At 40.5% G+C, this 11,745-nt stretch overlaps 1 protein-coding gene across 1 annotated transcript; it reads left to right on the top strand.

Moving 5' to 3' along the window:
- The first annotated feature begins 1,361 nt into the window (after nucleotides 1-1,361).
- Nucleotides 1,362-7,314, top strand: adprhl1 (ADP-ribosylhydrolase like 1). The gene is made up of 7 exons (XM_022191530.2): nucleotides 1,362-1,824; nucleotides 4,553-4,717; nucleotides 4,812-4,937; nucleotides 5,127-5,267; nucleotides 5,457-5,584; nucleotides 5,686-5,818; nucleotides 5,896-7,314. The coding sequence occupies exons 1-7, from the start codon at nucleotides 1,611-1,613 to the stop codon at nucleotides 6,063-6,065; spliced, it is 1,077 nt and encodes a 358-aa protein (XP_022047222.1). The 5' UTR covers nucleotides 1,362-1,610; the 3' UTR covers nucleotides 6,066-7,314.
- Nucleotides 7,315-11,745: the final 4,431 nt, after the last annotated feature.

Below are 11,745 nucleotides of genomic sequence, written 5' to 3'. Positions count from 1 at the left end.
TAAGATGTTGAATGTTAGTCAGCAGGATGGTTTTGTACTGAAGTCAGTGTCGTGGTAACATTTCTGAGAAATTGAGATGAATCACAGCATATTACTAGAATTAGAAAAATATTTTTGAATTGAAAAAATATTTTATAGAACCAAAATGAGTATATATTACATCTGAACAAGATAAAACTGAATTGTTTTATTATAGTGTGCTCTATGCAAAAGTTGTTTACGTCATCTGGAGGCCTAAAAGCCAACAGGTATTTACTGAAGCCAAACACCGACGGAATTTAGAGACATGCCGACTACTAACAGAAGCAAAAAAAAAAAGAATCTCTCTACTCCTGCTGAGAGCCAGCTGCCCTACAGTGTATATTTGAGCATACGTAAAATGTCAGCTTGGTAACAGTTGTCTCTTATCAGGTTGCATTCCTTCTACATATCATCATCATCATCACTGGCTCTTCTGGTAATGCTTTGTCTACTGTTACTGTCACAGTCTAACGTCAACAGATATGTTTTTTTTTTCAGGGTTATTTGCAATCAAGGAGACTAATAACTGATATTTAGAACAGGTATTTGAAATATATGTAGAATGACATAAACACCAACACAAAACTTCAATGAAATGCTTTCATTTTATGTTTTTCATATGTTGAAATAATCAGGAAAGGTAACTTTTCTACATTTATTTTTTAGTGTTAGGCCATTACTCATAATATGTAACCAGTCATATAGTGCTATGGATGGGACATTGCTCTGAAATGTTTTCAGAATATTTAAAAAATGTTGAATATCGGCTCCGATAATCAGTCCATCCATATTCACCAGTAGATAGAAATAAAAGTTTAAGGTGTATAAAGACTGATTTGTGTAATCTGTGTGACTCTAAAGTGGTAAAATGAAGATGAGGGCTTAAGAATCTGAGAGGGAGGAACTCTCGGATTCAGTGCATATAACTGAAGAGTAGATTAAGTCGACGTCATGACTGGAGATGATTCATAAATACCCGCAAAACAGTGAGGTCAAGTAGGCATGATTGAGTTTAGTAAAGGAGCAGGCAGGGTCACGGAGTGGGCAGTTATTGCTTGGGATAATGTTCAATTCTTACCCTCCTCCCATGGGGCAGGTGGGATGTCAACAAGGTCCAGCACCAGCTGACGAGCACATTCGCATCTCCTCCAGTGTGTCCAGCCCTCACAACAACTCAGCGTCCAACCATCCAGCTTTTAGGCTTTGGGATCATGGGGATTGCCTTTTTAGGACACACCTGACCACAGCTGAACTCATGGCCGCCCAACACAAAGAAGCTGTGGCTGATAACGTGATGCTTTCGTGTGTGCTTACCCACCCTTTGTACTTAGAGATTGTGTGTGAGAAACTACAGGAGAGCTCTGAGGATGTGAAGGTGACTATTCTGTAGCAGAAACAGAAGAAATGGGAGTCCTACCAAGCTTGTGAAAGCCGGAGAGGCTGTTCTTCGGGATGTTTTGGGACAAAAGAATTTGTTGCATCTCCGTCGAGGTGGCGAAGAATTCCTAAAAGGAGGTCCAACGAGTTGAGTGACTTTAATTCAAGAGAACATCTAGATTAGCTTGTGATCGTGAGCAAAGCCCAGCATCATGGAGAAATTCAAGGCAGCCATGGTTCTGGGTGCCGTTGGTGATGCCTTGGGCTACAGAAAGGGCCGGTGGGAAAGCTGCACCTCAGGGAAGAAAATCCAAGAGGAACTCGCTTCTTTGGGCGGATTGGGAGCTCTGAAACTGGACCCTGATAACTGGCCACTGAGTGATGCAGTGCTGATGCACATGACCACAGCAGAAGCACTTGTAACAGGTACGTTTAGGACTCATGTTAGGAAGCATGACAAGGAGAATCCAATTTTCAAGATCACTAATTTGTAGAATGTCACATATCTTACTTTCATTGTCATATTACATCTAACTAAAACCAAAAACCTCCTTTAATTGTTGAAAAATACATAAAGTACAGACCCAACATTCGACCTGTCCAGCCAGGGTTTTAGTCTTTCTACATTTAGAAGAACCAGAATAGCTTCTTCTATGTCATCAAAGGAAGCTGCTAATCACTCACTGGCAAACCAAACCTGGAGGACAAAACTTGCTGACATACCATAATCCATCTCTGGAACAGCGTGTCAAAGAGAAAATCTTGGTAGAAACCTTCCTATGAATCAATCCCAGCCAAAAGCCCCCGCACCATGGCTCACGGTTGCCAGGACAGAAGAGTCCAAAATAGACTACTTTGGAAGCTCTCTATTACTGAACAATAGCAGGTCCGACTCCTTCATAATCTGCCTGTATCATGTTTGGCTGCAGATGCGGCTCAAAGCCAATGACGGTGGTCCCGAGAAAAAATAGTGATGACATATTTTGAGATTAGGAAACCCCATTTAGCTGCAATCCGGCATGCCTGCACATATGCATACACGTACACGCCAGCCAGACAACAATGTATGGAGTGAGATGCATGCTGTTAAAATTAGTGTTTGCCTTGTCAATCATCTTACAAGCATATAGAATTGCAGAATGGAAAAGCAGACGCAAATACCAATACGGTATGTCAAATAGTCTCTATTGTTCAAAGACATTTCTATTATGTCAATAACAGAGCTATGGAATGTATTATACAATATCCGTATATACCAGAAAGACAAGAAATACTACTACTACAACTCCTTCTTTACACACATTCACTGAAGAATTTGACAGTACATAGATATACAACTTCAGATCTATTCTCCTTCATCCACTGAGTAAAACCATATGAACCACATTCCAGTCAGGAGGTGAATGAAAGTCCTCACCTTTCATCAAAGTCCTGGATCACTAACTTAGAGATGGTTCTTCTTTGTCAACATAGACCAGGGGTGTCAAACTGATTTTAGTTCAGGATCCACATTCAGCCCAGTCTGATCTCAAATGGACCGGACCAGTAAAATCACAGCATAATAACCCATAAATAACAACAACTCCAAATTTTTCCTATTATTTCAGTGCAAAAAAACTAAATTCTAAAAATGTTCACATTTAAGGAATTATCTTTTAACAAAACATCATGAAAAACCTGAAATTTCTTAAGAAAAATAAGTTCAATTTCAGCAATATTATGCCTCAATTTATCATTTATTTACACATTAGATCTACAAAGGAACAAAACATTTAGTCACAGGTATCTGGAATTGAATGATATAGTATTTTACTTCGAGATCAAAATGACAAAAGCAAGACAAAAAATAGACAAAATATTACAAAAATCAGATGCAAAACAACAAAAAACGAGACACAAAACAACAAAAAATTAAAACTACAAGCAGCTTTGGACGGGCCCTCACATCGTTGCTGCTCGACGAATCCACACATGTCCACCAGTTGGCGCTGCGACTGAGAGTGTATTGTGGCCTATGGATGTCATCATGACTGGACTCTGATCACACCATAGACTGTATATATAGTGGACGTAACATCTGGCTCCAGAATTGAAGCCCACCTGGAAGTGTCAAAAACATGCAATATCACGCCGTCCGCTAGGGTTGGCTCCAAAAAGCTTTTTCTCCATAGACCCCAATTCATTTTTGGAGAAAGTAAAATTTGATAGACTGATTCTCTACAGCTCAGGATTTTTTTCCCGTTAGTTTTCATGGTCAAAATGAGAGATCAGGTGGCCGATCTTAAAATAAATCAATACTGAATTTTAAATAAATCGTTAAAGTTGGTGGAGCCAGGGGGCGTGGCTATACTTGATAGACAGCAACAGAAGCCTTTGCGGTAAAACGTGGGCGGGATAAGAGAGTCCTCAGCCAATCCTGCCCCGAGTTGCTCTCCAGTCCAGTCTGTTTGATGACGCTTTTTACGTCACTGGCTCCAAAAAATCCAAAACGGCGACCAGGAAGTAGCAAAATCCGGGCTTCATTTTCTCGGCGTTGAAACCAACGGGTGACCTCACGGTTAGTTTACGTCTGGATCACACATGTAAAGTTTCAGGCAGATCGGAGCATGTACAGGCTTCCATCCACCAGGTGGTGCTATGACTGAGACTGTCATGTTCTAGAAATATTTTAAATTTACAGTTTTGCAAATTTACAATTTGCTGTTAATGTCTTCTCTGTAATTTTTACACTTTACAAAGTCATCCCACGGGCCGGGTTGGACCCTCTGGAGGGCTGGTTTTTGCCCATGGGCCGCATGTTTGACACCCCTGACACAGACTGTCTTGCCACACATACAGTACACACATAAACAAATTCCAGCACGATGCTGTGGGCTCTGCTCGTGGATCCCAGTTGACCTCAGAGTGTATGGAAGTGACTCCACTTGGTCCACAGGCATGCTGGTCCTAATCTGTGGTGTGGCAGACTGAGGCTAAACTTAGCCCATCACACCACCACTCATCTTGCCTTGCATGCCAACCATGAATGACTCTAAACCACTGCACTGTGTGTGTGTGTGTGTGTGTGTGTGTGTGTGTGTGTGTGTGTGTGTGTGTGTGTGTGTGTGTGTGTGTGTGTGTGTGTGTGTGTGTGTGTGTGTGTGTGTGTGTCCAGATTACTGGTGTCTGGAGGACCTGTACCGGGAGCTGGTTCGTCTCTATGTTGAAGCCATGGTGTCTCTCCAGGGCAGAGCTCCTGATCCTGTCACAGTGGAGGGCTGTGTTCACCTCAAACCTCACAACTTCTTGCTTGCCTGGCACACACCCTTCAATGAAAAAGGTCATTGGAAGCTTTAGAAACACATATATTTTGAATTTTTAGAGTCCCACGTGAATACATTGCAAATGTTGGGTTGTGTGTAAATGTTGTTCAGGGTCCGGATTTGGAGCAGCTTCCAAGGCCATGTGTGTCGGGATGAGATACTGGCAGCCTGAGAGACTAGAAAACCTGGTGGAGGTCAGCATTGAGATCGGCAGAATGACCCACAACCACCCTACAGGTGAAACTGTTGGCAGTTTCTAAAACTAAAAAATTTGCACTGACAGGCTAAACATTGTGATTCTAACTGCCTGCTCAGAATTTATAGTTGCATTTTACCTGCGAGAACAATGATTTACTCAGCTGGTGAGTCTGAGCTGTCAGCAGACAGAATTAGCGGAGTGATTTGTGGTCTCACTTTTGGCTTCAGGCTTCCTCGGCTCCCTGACAACTGCACTGTTTGCATCCTATGCGATCCAGGGGAAGCCTCTCGTGACTTGGGGCCATGAGCTCATGAAGGTCATCCCTCGAGCTGAGGAATACTGCAAGAAGACCATACGACACATGGCAGGTTAGACTGTGGTTGGACTGTGGGTGAGAGGAACATCATTTTACAGCTTGGTTGATTAATCCAAGTCAACTGAAGGAAAAAAAAGATTGTGTATGTCTATTTCCATAAAATGTATTATGTAAACAAGTGTTTGAGAAAGCATGACCCAGCTGATGCCAAAAAGAAGTGTGACTGTGCGTTTTTATCCAGAGTATCAGGAAAGCTGGTTCTATTTTGAGGCCAAGTGGCAGTTTTACCTTGAAGAGCGAGAGATTGATAAGGAGGGACAGAACAAACCTTCATTCCCTGATCGCTATGATGCTGAGGAGACAGACAAAGTAAGTCCCTTTGTTGTTTTTATTTCAGATTTTCATGTCAACAAACTTCAGTCATTAACAGGCACGGTGCACATCTGTTGGTTTTTTCTTTGTCCATACAGACATACAAGCGTTGGAGCTCAGAGGGCCGAGCAGGCCGGAGGGGTCACGATGCTCCTATGATAGCCTACGATGCTCTTCTGGCTGCAGGGAGCGACTGGGCTGAACTGTGTAAACGAGCCATGTTCCACGGAGGTGAGAACTACAGTGTTTGAAAGGCAGATTTCATCATATGAAACGCACGTTGTGACTTTGTGAAAACTCAATTTTAGGTGAGAGTGAAGCTACAGGCCTGATTGCAGCTTGTCTCTATGGTCTCCTGCACGGCCTGAGCCAGGTTCCACCAGGTCTGTACCAGGATTTGGACAAAAGAGAACGCCTGGAGGAGCTGGGAGAGGCGCTGTACAAAGCAGCATCTGTGGAGAAATGCATAGACAAGTAATCCTGATCTTCTCTGGCCTGAACTCCACTGGCTATCAACAGGAACTCTAAAACTTTGCTCTTCTGTCCCACGCTACTCTTTGCTATCTCAGTAGTATTAATAGGCATCTGGTCCTTTAATCACTCTTGCCCAGCTCTCCTTAATTTTGCTATACACAGGTCTGTCATGAACTGTAAAGGTAAAATCACCTCTTATTATAGGCTTGAAACCAAGGAACATCAAAAGGAAGAATATTTAGTTCACTGCCTTGACATGAATGCTTTCCGTGAGATCATCCACTGATCAAAACATCTAATGTTCTGTTAATGACAGAGAACACAACACATATCACTTTACTACATTCTGATATCTTCAAGGACATGTTTCTTTTACAATTAAATGACAGAGCTGTGGGGAAAAGAAAATGGCCTTTATAACATTTAGTTAACAAAGAATAATGCACTGGTTAACAGTAAGAATGTAATTTCTTTCTCTGATATTTCTTTTCTAAAGCTAACCTGTATTAACATGAAGCATTGTGTTGCATTATGGATTATCTAATTTATTGAAATTTGCATAAAATCTTTGCAAACATTGTCTTCTGGGATTTAGAAAAAGCCTCATTGATTTTAAGGTCAAAACAGTATCTTCAGCACCCCTAAGTTCCTACTTTTATCTAAAGATATTAACTGAATACCTTTCAACCTAGATTAGGCCTATTTCTCTGTAGCTTATTAGTGCATGTGAGATGTGGTTGAAATAATGATAATAACAATGAGGATTTAAACTTTTATGAGTATGGATATTGAGTTATGTTTTCTGATACTGTGATGAATCATTAATTGCACTGTGATGCTCTTCTCAGATACACAGTATTATACTGTCAAAGCACTACACAACATGGTTAATAATGAAATGACGAGACAATTAAAGTGGACTCAGATATATACATCATGTTTCAAGTGCCTGTTTCTCTTTATCTTAACCTAATTTTCTACTAGACTTCCTCTTCTTGCTACATAACACTCTGCTACAATCCCCCGAACTAATTATCTATAACAACTCCACACCACTTCAAGTCTGAACGTATTATCACCTCCATTTGGTTACGGGGGTATAGTGGGTACTGAAATATATAGTTTAGGTAGAAGCATTGTTTATTGAATCACTGATAAGTAAATGGAATGTCAAATGAGTAAAAATGTAATTATATTGGAGATTTTGGAGGAGTAAAAGTGTATATCATCACTGTAACAGGCCAAATTTCTGTCTTTCTAGAGACCAATTTCCCTCCAGTTCATAGATGCCTCTGTGATGCTGACTTATCTCAGTTAAAAGAGATTTAAAACCACTCCTAATGGAATATTTCTCCTTGCTCGTGCTTTAACAGCTGCAAGACCTATCCCCAAATTCCTGATCATGATCAGTTTCTTGAAAAGGAACATAGCTGTTTGGATTAAGTTTTACATTTCCTCTATTCTCTGTAGACCAGACTCTTGGAAAACCAGTATCAGCCCAGATGCCAGTATGTTGAAGAAGTTGGTTAGAGACCCCAAATGCCGTCCAGTGCTCCGAGGGATTCTTGAGACTCTTCTAAATTACCTAACACAGGATCTGCCCAAGTTGACCACCAGCCTGGGGAAGCCAGGTACTGGTACTGTGTTGCAAAGGAGCACAAGAATCAGAATGTGTCCTGATGATAGAAGTGAGACTTCAACAATACAGACTCAACTTCAGACAAACTGCAGAATGGTTCAGCTCTGTCAAATGGAAAAAAATACTCAGGGAAAGACTGCTGAGATCAGTCCCAGTGTCTCTGAAATGCGTTGTTTGGATCTAGAAAGAAACAAGCTACCAGACAAGTGTGGAGGAGATCAAGGATCTGGAGACTTAATACCGCGGCGCCTTACCACGTTCCAGCTCCTTCAATCCAAATTCATAAGGTCCACACCCAAACCCCCCATCACTCACCAGAGGGAGGTAGGAACTCTGGCCTCGAGCAGAGGACTGCCAGGTAATGTGAACCTCAAACAAGATGGTGAACACAACATGCACAAGAGCAGCCAAGCTAAAAGAGAGAAAGGACTGAAAGGAGAAGGAAGTGTAAAGAATATTGTGGCTAAGTTTGCGATGGCTGAGCAGAAAGAACAAGGGATAAAAGTGCCAATGAAGCAGCCAATCAAACCGAGACTCATTGGAAGAGGAGTCCTCTTATCTTCCCTAAAGGAGAGGTTTGAGACTTTGGCCACTGTACGTAAAGGAAGTGATCTGAAATGTTCATATGAAAGACAATTTGGAGGAGTGAAAGTGACAACCAATATAAAAGAGAGGGTAGCTCATCTTGAAAGGGAGCAACAACAGGTGGGAGACCAAACTGTCCCCAAAGAAAACCCACAGAAGCAAATGAAACATAGTCCTGTTGGACAGAAGTCCAAAGGAGATCGAATTACAAACAGGAAAAAACAAAAACCAGATCAGGTAGTAGACATTTTACAAAATTTTAACTCAGACACAGGAAAAAGGAATAATTTGAAAGCAGAGAGAACAGAGCAGCAGCCATCTGATCAAATGATTCATTCTTCATTAAATCAAATGAAAAATGAAGCTCATTATATTGATATTAAGAGACAGGAGTCAGAGGAATTTGATGAAACTAAGACTGACAATCAATGCATCACCCACAGGTTCAAATTTGGATGTCAAGAACTGCTCTGTTTAACTTCAGTGACAGAGTGGTCACTCCCAGAACCTTCCAGGCTTTTTCTACAGGTAGAAGTCCCACTGAACTGGCATGTAGCAACCATCACGACCTGCCCTCCGATGTGGTCCACATGTCTAGGTTTCTCCTGCCAACAATACCTGCGGGAAACCAAACCAGAGTCTTCAGAAAGCCCAAACCTGGATAAGATAACAAAGAAAAGTGCTTGTGGAGCTCAGCGGTACTCTCACAGTGAGTCAGATGCAGATGAATCCTCCAGTACAATAACTGAAGATACTGCAATACTAAAGATGAATGGATTTTATATGGGCATGTGTCAGGACCCCATGGAAGACGAAGACCCAAACCCGCCCAAATATATGAACATTCAAAGAAGTTTGCCCAAGTATGTCATTCCACGAGTATACAGACTTGATTATCAACAACATGCTGATCAGAATACTTCCTCACCTCATTCTGCAACACAACCAGAAACCATAACTCCTCTGAATGCAGTTCTACCATCACAATCTGAGACTTCTATGACTGCTCCTAGCACTGGGCTAAAGACACTTGTCGCTGACCCACTCCCTCCTCATGACAGCGACCTTCATCCAATAGCACAAAATAAACCAGTGGAGGGTAAAACACAAGAAGGAGATAAAGACACCACTGAGGATAAAGAAGAAGTAAAAACAGTAGACAGAGAGGATACTGCTAAGCTGAAAAGTCTTAGATCTTCCAAAGACACTGCCCATAAGGTTGTGTTTGAAGACAGTGAGATCTCTGCTGGAAGGATACCAAAGAGTGAACCAGAGAAAGATGAGACAAAACAGAGACCAAAGTACAAAACAATCAACTATGGAGATCCTTCAGTCAAGCAAACATATAAACCTAAGATCATACGATTTACTGACACCTTTACTTTCTAGACTGGTGCTAGAAAAGATGGGCTTTTTTGTTTTAATTTCATATATCAGCAACAATACAACTTTACCACAAAGCAACATGAAAAACAAGTTTTTAGCCTAACAATGTATATCTAAAGCAAATAAGAATGCAACATTCACAAGTCAGTACATCCTAGAATAAATATTGCTCACTACAAATCTATTGCCAACACTCTCCTTGTGTGTATTTTGTACAACATTGGCAGTAAAAGATTATTTTTCAATTTCGTAGGCTTGTATTGAAGGCTATTCCCTGTATTTTATAGACTCATAAAATGGTTGTAGAGCATAGAGATAAGGGAAAACATAATTAATATTTTGTAACAGCACTGATAAGCTCCAAATGACCAACTGCACTCAGACTGACCGACCAGGACCATATCAAGGTCGCATTGCTTTCTTTAGTTGCAAGTTAGAGGACTGGTTTAACCTTCAACTGCATTTAAGTGTGTAATGACTGAATTTAGTATAAATGTCTATAAATTGTACTGATAAATTGCTGATTGTCCACACTGCTCAGGTTTGATCATATGCTGTATTATTTTACATCCAAAACTCCTTTATTTCTTTAATTCAAGGTTCCTTTTTGTTTCTTTAAGACAGTGTTATGTTTTAATGGATGTAGCTTGTTAATTGTTTAAAAATAAACTTATAAAAAGTATAATAGCAAACACCTAATACCGCATAAGTTATTCTTTCAGGTCACAGTGAATTGAGGGGTGATTACAAGGATGCTCATGCAGAGGCAAAAGATTCTATTCATGATCTTCAATTTTCCATATAAATACATTTTTCTGTGTAGACTTCAAGATGAGTGTCTAGCTACAGAAAGCCAACACTGCTAAACACACAAACACACACACACTTGCACAGACCTGAACTGTGTCTAAAAAGGACAAAGTGATGCTTGTCTAGAGCAGATGAATGTTCAAACAGCCATGTCAAACATGTCAGTAGCTGGAAGTTCATCCAAGCCGCTGATCCAACAACCCCGCCCACTGGCAGGATTACACTACTGCAGAAACATGAGCATGCACTTGGACTTAACTCTGGTATTTTCACAAGCGGATAAGAGATCAAGGCCTATATGATCCAAAATTTGGCCATCCTGAGGGTAAGCTGTACAGGCACTGGTGATGGGGACGATGGCGCCGTGACTGAGTGTTTATGTAGGGCAGAAGTTCTTAAATTAAATTTAAAGAAACTTCATTTATTTGGGGTTAAAAAGAACTCAAATCTCAAACATGTGGTTAGAAAAGCCGGTTTGTCTTTAGGTAATATTTTAAACTGCCTTGAGTAGGTAAATAGGTCAAGTTTGTGTGTTTAAATTTCACTGGAAATCTGCAAAGATAAGCTTTGCCCATTTAGATCACTGGATCACTTAATATATGAATGACTGCACATACACTAAATATTTCAATCAGGAAAGAAACAAATGAGTGAAAGCTTTAATGTGTGCTCAGTTTAGTGGAGCACTTGTGCCACCAACTGTACAAGAATAACCTGTACAGCTCTGTTAATAATAACCTATACAGTTCTGTTGGTGGTGGATCCTTGGACAGAATGATGCTGTAGGTTTGAATGAAGGAACTCTGGAACCAGGTCTGTCAGTTCAAATGAGGAGTGGAAACCATAGTTTATGGTGTAAATTTGGCCACTGAGGACCCTAAAATGACACTTAAAATGCTCTCTGCTCATGCAGACTTCAAATTCGGCGCTTCACTGCCTCGAGCGCCCAGCAGTAAAATAACTTTGACGTAAACTGGATGAAATGTTATTGAAATTTACAGCTGACAGAAAAACACACAAACTCCTTCATTGATTAGTGACACACGAAAACAGACACTAGTGCATAAGAACTGCACAAAAACAGATTGAAATTCCATTTTTAAAAAACCAACTCTCTTGCTGTTTTTAATGTAGTTCATATTTTGTTCAAACTTGTCAAACTCAGAATTTAGTTGTAGAAAAGATGTTAGTAACATTCTGTACATTTCTTTTCAATATATGTTAACATAACATGGTAATATATATCTACATAACATGATAATAT

This window comes from Acanthochromis polyacanthus, chromosome 2 (genome assembly GCF_021347895.1).
Source record: "Acanthochromis polyacanthus isolate Apoly-LR-REF ecotype Palm Island chromosome 2, KAUST_Apoly_ChrSc, whole genome shotgun sequence".
NCBI classification, from domain to species: Eukaryota; Metazoa; Chordata; class Actinopteri; family Pomacentridae; genus Acanthochromis; species Acanthochromis polyacanthus.
Note: the sequence above shows the minus strand (reverse complement) of the source record. Positions and strands in the feature narration are given on the sequence as shown.

What these genes read in the sequence shown, in the direction of transcription:
- adprhl1 (XM_022191530.2), top strand. Translation starts at nt 1,611, where the DNA reads ATGGAGAAATTCAAGGCAGCCATGGTTCTGGGTGCCGTTGGTGATGCC. An exon ending in GACCCACAACCACCCTACAG is followed by an intron (nt 4,938 to 5,126) that starts GTGAAACTGTTG and finishes TTTTGGCTTCAG; the next exon opens with GCTTCCTCGGCTCCCTGACA. An exon ending in ACGAGCCATGTTCCACGGAG is followed by an intron (nt 5,819 to 5,895) that starts GTGAGAACTACA and finishes ACTCAATTTTAG; the next exon opens with GTGAGAGTGAAGCTACAGGC.